General features: G+C 60.1%; 1 protein-coding gene across 4 annotated transcripts in view; it reads left to right on the top strand.

Moving 5' to 3' along the window:
- The window catches only part of PSEN2 (presenilin 2), a 40,328-nt gene that overhangs the window by 15,268 nt on the left and 11,796 nt on the right, over window positions 1–13,264 (top strand). For 2 of the 4 annotated variants that reach the window (XM_057314952.1, XM_044387975.3), the window contains 9 exons: window positions 669–736; window positions 1,407–1,627; window positions 2,073–2,171; window positions 4,242–4,325; window positions 4,621–4,722; window positions 7,808–7,926; window positions 8,944–10,383; window positions 11,215–11,312; window positions 12,173–12,243. In XM_057314952.1, the coding sequence (XP_057170935.1) occupies window positions 669–736; window positions 1,407–1,627; window positions 2,073–2,171; window positions 4,242–4,325; window positions 4,621–4,722; window positions 7,808–7,926; window positions 8,944–9,099 (849 nt within the window). In that variant the 3' untranslated portion in view covers window positions 9,100–10,383; window positions 11,215–11,312; window positions 12,173–12,243. The other 2 variants (XM_057314953.1, XM_048225083.2) reach the window with 1 other exon arrangement.

Below are 13,264 nucleotides of genomic sequence, written 5' to 3'. Positions count from 1 at the left end.
CCCGGTTCCCACTGAGGTCCCCGGTGGCCCGAGCAGGTGACTGAGGGGGGGAGGCTCGTGGCCGTGACCGCACTGTGCCACTGACGGCTGGCTAAGGGACTGGGTTAGGACCAGCCCACCGTCGTCCTTGACCTCCCTCATTGGCCAGGACAGGAGGCGCGTGTCTCTCTGAGGACCTGGTGTAGACCCATAGGTGGGAGGGTTGTTCCTGGGGTGACCAGAGAAAGCTCCCTCAAAGGCGGCCCTGACCACTCTAAGATAGCACCCCAGCGAGGCTCCTGTTGCTTTGTCCTGATGTGGCCCCTGTGACCACCTGTCAGTGTGCGTGTACGTTGATTAGCTGTGGCCGTCACACTGGCACGCAGTGTGTGCGCAGGGCCCCCGTGGCTTCCTCCCCAGAGCCCAGGGCTGTGTCCGGCAGCTGAGGTCTCCACATCCTCCCTCAGGGCGGGAGCGGGGCTCTGGCTGCTTGGACCTGAAGACTTCCCGCTCTGTGCGCTTGCCGGCTGACCTTGAGAGAACTCTGATTAGCCCTCTTTATCGGTTGCACGGCCACTCAGTACCTTCCAGCATAGCCATGGAGGAGCCCAACGAAGGCTCTTGCGGCTTGGGTGTCAGTCCCGAGAAGCTGGGGGCCTGTGTTCATTCTGCCCGTTTCTGTTGTCTAGTTCATCCATGGCTGGTTGATCATGTCCTCCCTGATGCTGCTGTTCCTCTTTACCTATATCTACCTCGGGTAAGTGCCCCCGTGGGGGGCCGGCTCCTCGGGGCCCTCCCACCCCCCACTCCCCCCAACCCCCACGAGGCTCCAGTCCTGGGTGGGGAGGGCACCCGCCCATTGGGCTCCAGACGTTCCCCAGTGTCGCTGCTCCAAGAGCCCGGCCTCCGATCCCTCCTCCCACGGGCCTTGACCTAGGGCAGGGCGCTCTGTGGCGGGCCACGCGTCCCTCTCTGCTTCCTGATTTAAATGAGCACAGTCAACACGGAGGACGATCTCTGTGAACCCGACTTAAAATTCACGTTCTCGTCTTCGGGCCGGACCTGGGTACTTGCTCTTTATGGGGAAAGTGGTCTGCTCTATTGCTTCGATTTGGAATATCAGCCTGACCCAGGGGCCCGGAGAGACTGAAGAGACAGGAGGACCTTTTTCTTGGGCAAAGGGTCTTCCAAGGTTGCGCCAGCCCACGTTTATGTGAACCAACCCGAGGATGAGACATTGGCACGCTCACCACCTTGTTCTAGAAAACTCTTGAAGTGGGAAGGCGGTATTAGTAATGAAGCCAGAGGTCGGAAAAACCCAGCTCGGGGCTTAGCGGCTGGGGAGCAGGGGGCGTTGAACTGTGTCTAGTTGGGGTCGAACCTCTCCGCTGAATTTTGCACCCCGTGGCTTGACTCTGGTCATGCAGGGAAGTGCTCAAGACCTACAACGTGGCCATGGACTACCCCACCCTGTTCCTGACCGTCTGGAACTTTGGCGCTGTGGGGATGGTGTGCATCCACTGGAAAGGCCCCCTGGTGCTGCAGCAGGCCTACCTCATCATGATCAGCGCGCTCATGGCCTTGGTCTTCATCAAGTACCTCCCGGAGTGGTCTGCCTGGGTCATTCTGGGCGCCATCTCTGTGTATGGTAGGTGGGCCCGGCTGGACCTCGAGCCTGCTGGGGGGCGGCGGGGGCAGTGTCCACGGGCCAGTCCTGCGAATAACGAGCACCCAGAACGTTAGCTGCCCGTTAGCGGGCGTTAGCGTGACTCTCCCTGCCACTTCCGTTTTAAGGGCAAGGAATGGGAGGCTGAGGACAGCAAGCCCACCATCAGGGTCCCTGAGCCACATGGCAAGTCCTTGTTTGCTGTCTGCCCGTTTAGACCCCATTCTGGGCTTCAGCCAATGTGGATTCTCAAGGTCAGGGCTGGAAACCGGTGGGTCGGGACCTGGCATGCAGGACACACTCTGAGCCTCGCTCTGGGGCTCTGGGCTGCATTCGCCCCGGTGCATGCGGGCTGGCTCCCCTCTCTGGGGGCTGCTTGGGAATAAATGTCGCTTGCAACATGTCCCAGATGTGTTTGCTCTCCCAGATCTCGTGGCTGTGCTGTGCCCCAAAGGGCCGCTGAGGATGCTGGTGGAGACTGCCCAGGAGAGAAACGAGCCCATATTTCCCGCCCTGATCTACTCCTGTGAGTGACCCCTGTGTCTCCTCCCGAGGTGGGAACCAGGGGCTGCTTCCTGGCCATGACTTTCAGAGTTCACTGATCCAAGGGGAAGGGGGTGGCCTTGGTGATCCCAGGGTGGCCCATCTGCCAGGGACCAAGACAGGCTGGATTTTGGTTTCACACAGAAGGTGCTTAGAGAGTTAGGGGCAGCCGGGGCTGCAGGGGACATGGTCTGCCCCCCAGCTGCGTCCCATCCAGCGGCCAGTGGCATGTGGTGGGTACCGCCCGCAGCCACCTGCTCGGCCCTCCATACTCCTGAGAGGGTGCTTTGGAGAGGGGCTCTCGAGGACAGGGTTCTGGGGGGCAGGTGCACCAGCTTTACGCTGGGCTGTCTCGACGGCTCCGTGGCTGGTTGAAGTTAGGTCTCTGAAGGGAAGGCACACGGGATTACTGCCGGCTGCAGGGCTGATGTGTAGGGATTTGGATTTAAACATGCGTTCGACAGCCGAGCGTCAGGTCCGCACTTTGCCACAAGCATAGTGCTGGGCTTCGGCGGTGCCGAAGGGAGCAAGACCCATGTGGCCCCTGGCCTCACGGGGCTCACAGCCCCGTGGTCCTGATGCCCTCCCATCTGTCAATGGGCATATTTGAGGAGTGAGCCTGACTGCCTGGGGCTCACTGTCCACAGGGTGCAGACCCGCTGCCGAGTCCTGGATAACGTCTACAAAGGCAACATGGAACTTGCAGTGGGAGCTGTTGGCAGGGGGCCCACAGCGTGGGCCACACGTTCGAGGCCACTCTGAGGAGGAGTGGGGTGGGGGGCAGAAGGGAGAAGAGAGCAGGTCCAAGGGTGCAGGTCTGGGGGCGCTGGGGAGCTGAACCGTGGGGGGGGGGGGCGCAGAAGGGAGGAGGGGGCAGATCCGGGGGCGCTGGGCCCTGCAGGCCATGGCGAGGACTCGGCTCTCACTCCTGAGTGAGCTTCGTGCCCTGGAAGGCTTTGGACCGAGCTGACCTGAACGTTTTAACAGGATCATTCAAGTTGCTGAGGGGAGAGCAGAAGTCATGGTGACAAGAGTGGAAGAGAAGCCGGGTGTGGGGGTGACTAGCAACCCAGGAGCGGGCTGGGGGCGGCTCTGGCCCCAGGGCAGCAGTAGAGGCTGTGAGACGCGGATGGGTTCTGGAGATATTTTGGAGGCAGAATTGGCAGGATTTGCGATGCTTGGGGTGTGGACTAGGAGTCAAGACGTCCGTGCGTCGTGGGGTCTGAGCCACAGCAGGGATGGAGGTGCCACTTAGCGAGAGGGACAGGGTGGGGGCCGGCGGGGCCGCCGTGGCTGCCGTGGGGAATGTTCCAGGCGAGGCATGCTCACAGGGCGGACAGGGAGACTTGGAGAGTCGTGTGGGATGGGAGTTGAGGCGAGAGTTTCCAGGCCAGAGAGAGCGCAGTCAGTGCCCCCGACCCAGCTATCACATCCTGGACGGACACCCAGGGGAACCGGACGCAGGGCCTTGAGCAGATGTCCGCACACCCACGTTCGCTGCAGCGTCGTGCACTGTAGCCGAGGGGCGCGGTCACGCCACTGTCCGTCGATGCGGGTGGGTGGACGGATGGAACGTGGTGAACACGCACAGCCCTGGAAAGGGAGGCTTTCGGACGCGCGCCACGGGGCTGAGCCTGGAGGCTGCCACGCCGAGTGAATGAAGCCAGTCCTGAAGCGGAGACGCTGTGGGATCCACCTTTGTGGGGCACCTAGAGGGGTCAGGAGCTAGAATGGGGGGATCGCGGTGGAGAGAAGGGATGTTCAGGAGCTAGAATGGGGGGGGGATCATGGTGGGGGGAAGGGGGCGTTCAGAGGGTAGTTTCAGGGCCAGAACGCGAGCAGCTCTGGGGTCTGTCTCACAACAACGTGGACATAAAAAAAGCGCAGGAAAGGCATGGTCTGCCCACACGTGGTGAGTCTGGACCCCTCCCCCGGGGCTCCCGGACAAGGGGCGTAGGCACGTCCCCGCTGAAGGTGACGGTCCCGCGAAGGCTTCCTGGGGACGCGGCCTCACTCAGCAGCGCCTGACGCATGAGCTTTTCTCTTTCCGCAGCTGCCATGGTGTGGACGGTGGGCATGGCCAAGCTGGACCCCTCTTCCCAGGGAGCCCTTCAGCTGCCCTACGACCCCGAGATGGGTGAGTGTCACAGGGCTGCCTCTCTGGGGGGCGCAGGGCCGGGAGGGGCAGAAGGGAAAGCGACCCTCCTGGACAGACGCGTGCTGGGGACCGAGAGAGGGGGGCACGTCCAGCTCTCCTTCCCTTTCCTCGTGAGGCGTAGCGGAGAGCCTTTCTGTCTGCGGTAGGGCGGGGCTGGCCGGTGGGTGAGGGCCGGGGAGCCCTGAGCTCAGAGATCCCTCTGACCGGACTTTTGTCTCTCTCCCTTGTCCCCGCCTCACACCGTGATGGTCGCGTTCTCTTCGCGGACACCTAGAAGAAGACTCCTATGACAGTTTTGGGGAGCCCTCGTACCCGGAAGTCTTTGAGCCCCCCCTGCCTGGTTACCCAGGGGAGGAGCTGGAGGAAGAGGAAGAAAGTAAGGCGCCTAGGCCCAGAGAGTCTGCGTGGGCCCAGGGGTGGGGGCGAGGGTGGAGCTGAGGCTCCCTAAGGTCAGAGATGGGCACAGAAGTGAGTCTTCTTGGGCACGTCGGGCACTCTTCCCGTGAAGTCGTGTGTTTACCAGATGTGAGCGAGTGTGGATGGTGTGTCTGTACTGTGCTGGGTGCGAGCAGTAATCCAGGCCTGGCTCGGGGTACCGGGCGTGGGCCCTGAACACCCACACTGGGCCCGGGAGGACTGTGCCGGAGAACACGGAGGCCGGAGCTCAGTGACCCAGCTCCTTGACCTGGTCTCGGGGGCCCTGGGGAAGTTACCTGAGGTGGGGACTTCTGAGCTGAGCTCCAGGGGTTGAGCTCTGGGAGCAGGGTGTGCAGGGGTGGGGGTGGGGGTGCAGGGGCCGAGGGTGTTAGAGGAAGCCCAGGCAGGACACCCAGACCAGAGGTGCAGACACGGGACTGGCAGGCTTGTGGGGGCTCAGAAGGCCTCCCAGATCGAAGTGGGGTTCTGGCCTCTGCATCGTGCACAGCGGGGGCCACCAGAGGGTTTGGAGTTTTGTGGGAGGAGGGACGTGACCTGGAGGGGGCGGGGTTGCAGTCGGTGGAGAATTCCATCCTAGCGTGCACTTGCACGGCCTGTGGGAGGTCCCTGTGTAGCCGTGGGGGCACGAGGTGTGGGTTCGGGCTCAGGGGCAGGCTGGGCTGGGCAGCCACTGACAGCACTGCCCCATGCTCGGGCCGCCGTGGGCTGTGGAGCGCAGGGTCCCACATGCCACCCGGCACGCAGCAGGTGGGCCATACCTGTGTCCTGGTGGAAGGACTATTTTCATGCCCTTGGGAATGTGCCCTTGGGCCTGTCTTCAAGACCGTCTTCCACACAGGCCCTTCCTTGTCTCTCTCTGGGGGTCACTACCCAGTTCTGCCCCATTACCCCTCCAGTTTCAGTAATTTGCCAGAACGACTCACGGGGCTCAGGGAAGCGCTGTGCTTACAATTACAGTTTTATTATAAAGGAGACAACTAAGGACCAGCGTGTGAAGAGATGCAGAGGGCAGGTGTGGGAGGGTCCTGGGCTCTCTCTGTGGAGATCTGTCTCCAGGAGGCATCAGGGTGGGTTACGCACACCCACACGCACACACGCACACACACCTGGCATGTGGATATGTTCGTCCGGCTTCAGGGGCCAGAGTCTTACGGGGGTTGCGTTATGTAGATGTGACTGAACCCTCGCTCGGGGCCTGGCCTGGCCCCCCAGAGGCCGGCTGGTCCCAGTCCCAGCCCCCTTCTCACAAGGTCGGTCTTTCTGGTGGACCAGCCCCTCCTGATTCTCTCACCTGCACGAACTCCAGGGTTTAGGATCCTGGGTTTCCTGTTACTCGGGCAGTTCCAGGGATGTGGCCTCCCTCCCCGGAACCAGGGACAAAGGCCAGAAAAATTCCTCATGACGCAGCAGCACTGGCACAGGCTTGAGGAGAGAGGACAGAGCCTCGGGGATCTCGGGGAGCAGCTGAGGAAGGCCAGCCCCTGGGGGGTGGTGTGCACGCAGGGGAGGCGGCGGGGAGCCCTCCGTGGTTTGTCAGCTAGCGCTCCAGGTGGACCGTGGCTGCAGGAGGAGCTGAGCCTTCTGGGAGACCAGTCTCCTGGCGCCAGCGAGGGAAGAGCCATGCAGGCTCGGGCTGGGAGGAAATGCTGCGGGAGGGGCTGGCGGGAGTTGGGGGGTGACCCAGGGCACATGGGGCCTGCGCCATGGGCAGCTGGAAGCATCTCGGGACCTGCAGGGGGACACTCGGCAGCCACATGGAAGGGAAGCGTGTTCTGTTTGAGGCCAAGGTTTGAGTCAGCATCACGTGCACGTCAAAACCTGGGCCTGAACGGGGGGGAGGGGGCCTGGGGAGGGTTTGGGTCGGAATAGAGACAGAGGGTCCAAACCTGGGTCTGCACAGTGAGGAGGAAGGGAGGGTGCCAGAGGACAACCTGAGGAGAACAGGAACTGAGTAGGGAGCAGTGGAGGCCGCGGGCATCCATGGGCCGGGTGCTGGCCTCCCCCCTGCACACTGGCTGGTGGGGGACCTGGGGCTTCCGGGCCTCGCAAGTGCACAGGACGCGAGCGCAGAGCTCTTCTGAGAAAGGAGTGATTGAGAAAGAAGAGATGAGGGAAGAGCAGGAAAGCAGGGGGTGGGTGTGAGCGAGAGGGAGACTGACAGACCACAGTGAGGAGCCTGGTGGAGAGAGACAGATAGCTGAGGAAGGAAAGCAGACTGCGTGAGATGCTGGACTGGAGGCCTGTTTCCTGTCTGGGGGCAGGAGCCAGCCTGCGGAGGTGTGCTGGAGGGCGGCACGGGGTCCAGCCCCAGCCAGGGAGCCCCCGTGAGCAGGACGAGGCCGCGGAGGGGCAGACAGGCAGCAGGCCTGCACGCGCGACTTTGTTCGATGAACATTTGTGCTGTCTGCCGGGAGCAGTTACCTGTGAACAAGGAATCTGTCCGGGCAACCCTGTCGAGAGGAAACAAGAGCATCCTGCAAGTTTTTGAGTTCTCATTCACGGTGGGCAAGAGATAAGCTAACTACCAATTACGCTTCCCTCTAAGGGGGAGGGTTGCCAGAGGAGCTCGAGGCATTGTATGTGCTCTTGAAAGTAGTGACATTAAGTTTTCTAAAAAATACTTCTGACTTAAACTTAGCGCTAAATTGTACAGCCTTCCACCGACCCCTGAAAGTACATTTTATTTGCTCTTTTCTTACGCAACTAAGTATCAAGCACCAGTTTTACCCGAATTGTCAGAAATGCCAGGTTTTCACAGCCCAGATGGCGGCTGGCCCAGTCCAGTGGCCCCCTTTTTCCACTGGCTGCTGGTTTTCCGAGGCAGCTGGTCCTTGCCCAAGGCCAGGTGAGGTGGGCTGGTGGCGACCTTGCCCGATCTGGGCCCCCACAGACCCCAGGACTCTGGCCCCGGGTCCCTGGGATCCCTTTGGGCAGGCAGAGAGGCTGGGCTGGCCTCCGCCTTCTCCGCCACTTCCTTTTGGGGCTCCCGACACCGACGGGCTCGCTCTGTCTTCCCCGCACAGGGGGCGTGAAGCTCGGCCTGGGGGACTTCATCTTCTACAGTGTGCTGGTGGGCAAGGCGGCGGCCACGGGCAGCGGGGACTGGAACACCACGCTGGCATGCTTCGTGGCCATCCTCATTGTGAGTGGGCCGTGGGTACACCTGCCCCGTCTCCCAGGTTGGGGGGAACTGGAGCGGAGGGGAATTTCAGATGCTGCTGTCCCGTGGAGGGGGCTGGGCAGGGCTGCCAGGAAGCCCCTCGAGAAGAGACCAGGCTTACAGGAGGGGCCGGGCCGGGCAGGTGTGGCTGAGGGGTTCTGGCGTTACGGACCATGCACGTGGCTGTGTAGAGGCTTGGCCGACCTTGTGTGTGGTCTCGTGACATCTGTGAGGCAGGGAGGGGGCCCCGTCACTTTGAACCCCAGCAGTGACTCAGTGTGGCCAGATACCTGTGATGGGGGAAGTGTCCTAGGAGGATTGCATCTGAGAGGGGGAGGCTCTGAGCGGCACGTGCTCTGCCCCCGTCCCAGTGAAGCTGGGTGTCACAGGGCACCGGAAGCCTGAAGCTTGTGTCCCTGGGAGATGTCCTACCTGCCCACAGCATGTGTCAGGGATGGGGTCGCGGACCCGCAGCCTCCTCCACCTCCGGACTGTCTGACCTGAAGCCCTGCCCCACCCAAGGGCTGGGCAGCCGCTCTAGTCCCCTGTCCCCTCCCTGGACCACTGCCCCCATCGGCCAGGGCAGGACAGGATGGGCAGCCACTTCCAAGGGGACAAGGGGATGGGTCACACAGCGTCTTCGGTTCTCTAGAGGTGCCAGCTGCGGAGACCCTCGCCGGCCTTTCCGTGGAGCTTGTCCAGCTTTTTATAAATACACGTCCCTGGAGGGGAGGCCGCCTGCCACTGGTCACGCGCGTCGCTGCTGTTGCCAGATGGGGGCGGTGGGAGTCAGGAGGCTCCCACGTGAGCGTGCGGGGTGTTAAATGGGGTGAGCGCTCCCCCTCGGGCACAGCACAGAGCTTCGAGAGGACCCAGGAAGATGGGGTGTCCAGGGCTGCTGTCCGACCTGCCCCACGCAGGCGCCTGAGCCCGAGGGGCAGACCTCCCCAGCTCCCCCACCCACACTGGTGGTCACCACCCCCCTTCCGTGTCCTGCAGGGTTTGTGTCTGACCCTCCTGCTGCTGGCTGTGTTCAGGAAGGCACTGCCCGCCCTCCCCATCTCCATCACGTTCGGGCTCATCTTCTACTTCTCCACGGACAACCTGGTGCGTCCGTTCATGGACACCTTGGCTTCTCATCAGCTCTACATCTGACGGGGGCTGGGCACGGGGCTGGCAGCCAGGGAAGTTGTCACAGGTGCCCTTGTATCGTTCTACACTCTAGTGCCATATATTTTTAAGACTTTTCTTTCCTTAAAAAAAAGTGTCGTGTTTACTTGGCGAAGAGGAAGAATCAGCTTTTTGGTGCTGGTGGTTTGTCACTTGACCACGGCTCACCGGCCGGAAGCGCTGGCGGTCGGGCTGGAGGAGCCCGGGACGGCTGTGCCACTTTGGGGGGGGGGGGGATGTGGAGAAGCCGCCCGGCCCTGCGCCGCAGCCCGGGATGCTCCGGGGGCCAAGGTGAAGGAAGGGACCAGGAGTCCATGCTCGGGATGGCACCTAGCACCTGCCCACTCCGGCGGGAGAAGAAAGCCAGTTTGCCGTGTGTGGAGTGTCCCCAGCGCTTTGTCTCTGACGTCATCGTTATTTTATTACCTTTAGAACCCGAGTCCTATTCTTGTTACAGCAGTTACTGCTGGGAAGTGGCTTAATGTCAATAAATAGATGAATCCTCTTGGAATGCTGGAGTTGGGCGTGTTTGTAAGTGTGGACCCCGCTCCCTGCGTCTCTTGGCCTCTTCTGGGAGGATGTGTGCTCCGAGGACAGGAGGGAGATTCGCCCCGTTCACTGCTCACATCCATCTGCAGTCATTTCTCCAAGTCGAAGGCTTCCTGAGCCGGGCTGTGCAGGGCCAACGCAAGCAGTGTCACTGCTCGACAAACCAGCGTGCTGGGGGAGGTTGGGGGGGGGGGCCCACGTTTGGAACCCACTGTTGTCCCTCCTGTGTCCATCTCTGGGCACTGTGACCGGGGCGTGGACTGGTGGGCTTCTCCCTTTCCTGTCCACATCGTCCCAGGCCATGGAGAGAATCTCAGCTATGCTTCTGGCCGGCGCTTGGGCGCTCGAGGCAGCACTGGTGGCTGCTGGTGGCATGGGGCAGCATGGCTGGCTGGCCGCTGAGCCAACGCAGAGACTGTGTTTGCAGTCCTGACTAGTAGCCCTGCGTCCCCGTTCCTGAAATAACGTGAGTGCCAAACAGTTGGCAGTTAATCACGAGAGAAGTAAAAGGATTCCGATGTTTGATGTAGCTTTGCCATTCCCTGGATTGTTTGTAGAACTGCAGAGGGGATGCGGGAGCCTGGAGGCCAGATGCAGACTGGTGGGGGTGGTGTTTTCTGCGCTGGAGGTTGGAATCCGGACACCAGCCACTGCTGACTGACTCACAGTCACAGTCAGAGCCCAGGGTGATGGCATCACAGCCTGGAAAGCCGACAGCAGGTTGGAGTCTCAGAAGATGAGGGCTGGTCCCTGGTGGTAAAGGGGAGGAAGACCTGGGATTGGCTTGTTCAATTTGGCAATTGAAACAGTAGTTGGGGGGGGGGGGGGTGGGTCCCAAAGATGAGCTTTGATAGGTTCTGATTTGTTAGGTATGGAGAGGTTTTTGTCAAAGGGCTGGCCAAGGTGCTGGGGGTGCAAGCCACATTTAGGGGTACAAGCAGAGGGGGGAGGGCCCTGCATCCAAGCCACCTACAGGGAAGGAGAGAGGAACAGTGCCCACGAGGAAGGGCTAAGATAGGAAAACAGGTGAATATGAGCAGGCCCCAGGGTGTGAGCTCTTGCAGGGGAAACAGCTACCGGAGGAGACCCAGCCTGGGAAAGCCATCCCGGAGCTGGGAGCCTCGGACCCTGACACAGAGTGTGGGGCAGGGGGAGGACAGAAAGGCGATTTAGATATGCTGGAAGGAACAGAGAACAGGCTGTGTGTGCTAAGCCCCCCCCCCACATGTCACCAACCAACTAGTTCTATTTTTTTCCATATTTGTTCCAGATTTGTTTTTAGAAATAAAACCTTATAATCCTGAAGGCCCGTTTGCGGCCCCAAGGCCATCTACGCCCCTTCTGCTGTCCCAAAAGCAACTCGTACCCATCCCTCCACGTTCAGCTTAGCTCTGCGTGCCAGCACGTTCTTTACACTCTATAGAAATTATACCATCCTGTACTCACTTGACGACTTCTGAAATTGTCGTATTTGGTTCTTAAGATGTTCATGGACGTAAATGAAGCTCTGGTTCGGTTATTTGAACTGTTTACTATTCTGTTGTGTGACAGTCTGCTGTGCACCTGTTACACTGTGAACGGACATCGTGGGCTTGGCGGGGTTTCTGTGTTAGAACCAGACCACAGGGAGAGCTGTTCCGGGCATCCGGGTGAGTGCACGTGGTCCCCCCCCCCGCCCCCCGGTGGCATGTTCCCGCTTGCTCCCCAGCTCGTGGGGCCCTTTGTCCTCCGACAGCTCCCGCTGCTCCCCAGCTCGACCTGCACTTGGCATCTTCGGATTTTTTTGTGTTTGCTGATGGGGTGGGTGTTCTGTCCGTAAGGTTAGAGTCCGCTTTGAGCTTGAGCATGTCTGGTCTCCTATGTTCCGGCCGTGCGGATTTCCTCATCTGTTACGTGTCTGTTCTCATCCTTCACCCACTTTCCATTGGGAAGACTTGCCTTTTACTTACGGGTATTTACGTCTGTTAAAATACATGTTCTGGAGAGATGCTAGTGTCTGGTCAGTGACACGCATTTCAAATGTGCTCCCCAGGCGGGGGCTTGTCTCACTAGCGTCTTCCTCTGCGCCAAAGTCATGCTGAGATGTTACTATTGTTGTGTGTCCATCTTTTACCTTTGGTGGCTTATGCCTTTGAGGCTTCTTTAAGAAATCCTTCCCTACACTTGAGGCTTTCTAAAAACCTAAATTTTAATTTTCGAGGCGCCTGGGTGGCTCAGTTAGTTAAGCATCTGACGCTCGATTTTGGTTCAGGTCATGATCTCAGGGTTGTGAGCTCTAGCCCCCCCTGTGCTCAGCGGGCAGTCTGCTTGAGATTCTCTCTCTCCCTCTGCCCCTCCCTTCTCTCTAAAAATGAATAAATAAATCCTTGAAAAATGTTTAATTTTCCTATAAGGATTTTTTATACATCTGAAACTCATTTTTATGTATTTGGTGGGGGACCCGGTTTTGTCTGTCTGTATCTGTAGCCGTCTTTATTGAATCGTCTCTCCTTTCTGTGCTGTCTTGTAGAGCTGTCCAGACCTCCGCCAGGTTTCCCTGGGCGGGCGGAGCGGCTCGTGGGCTCGCGTTCTGTCCCACAGGTACGTACGTTCTGTCCCACGGCTCTGTGCGCTCTCCCAGGCTGACACCTCGCCAAGGGGGTAAAGCAGAGAAATTCACTGGGGAAAAGAGAAGACGCACTCCTCCAGAGCGGGTCCGTTCCCGGGATCCTGGAGGCAGGGGGTGCGTCAGTCGGCTTACGCGGCTCTCCCGACACCGTTTACAGCTAGAAAACTGCACTGGTGTGGAATTGCTGTAGGAATCCTCATGTCCGCTGCATGCAAGGCTAGCCCTGGGGTTCGACCTGGGGACCGGCTTCCCCTTCCTCCTCCACATCCCTCCTGTGTGCATTCGTCCCACTCCCTTCACTTCCTTTCTCTGTCACCTGCTCTTCGGCTCCTTCACGCCGCCTAGAGCTCATGACTGCAGTCCCCGTGCTGCATCCCCTCTGTGAGGACCTCGAGATGCTCAAACCCCACCGCCCTGGGTGTCCCGCGGGCTCCCGACTAAGGCTGGCAGCAAGCAGATCCTGACTCTGCCAGTGACGGACCTGAGCACAGGGCCGGGTTCAGCCAAATGTAACAGTGGCGATTTAAACAAGACTGGTGACTGGTCTCCCACAGACGGCAGCTCGGGGAGCGCACAGGAACGCATGGTTACCGGTGGCGGGGGGAGGTTACTCTCTCCTTGTTTCAGGATCCACAGTCTGCGGCCCACATTCGGCTGCCCGGCTCTCAGTGTCCATCAGGTTCACTCCCTCCGGCGTGAAAGCAGGATGACGCGTGCACCTCCTCTTTGGGCACGTCCCAAATTTGCTCCCAGCGCTCCTGCTTATATCCTGCAGGCCCTTGGTCACGTGCCCACGCCTTGCTCCAAGGGAGATGGGGAAACAGCTTTATTTCACGCAGCCCCATGTCCACTGAAAGAGGACAAGGGAGTACACGGTTGGGGTGTGTCTCCTGGTTCACCAGCGTAATGTCCAAGTTACCGGAGCCATCAGAAGACGGGGTCATGAGCAATGGTGTGAAGCACAGTCTGACGTCTTCAAGGGAGGTGGGAATG

The sequence above is a fragment of the Ursus arctos genome, unplaced genomic scaffold (assembly GCF_023065955.2).
Source record: "Ursus arctos isolate Adak ecotype North America unplaced genomic scaffold, UrsArc2.0 scaffold_2, whole genome shotgun sequence".
In the NCBI taxonomy this organism is placed as follows: Eukaryota; Metazoa; Chordata; class Mammalia; order Carnivora; family Ursidae; genus Ursus; species Ursus arctos.
Note: the sequence above shows the minus strand (reverse complement) of the source record. Positions and strands in the feature narration are given on the sequence as shown.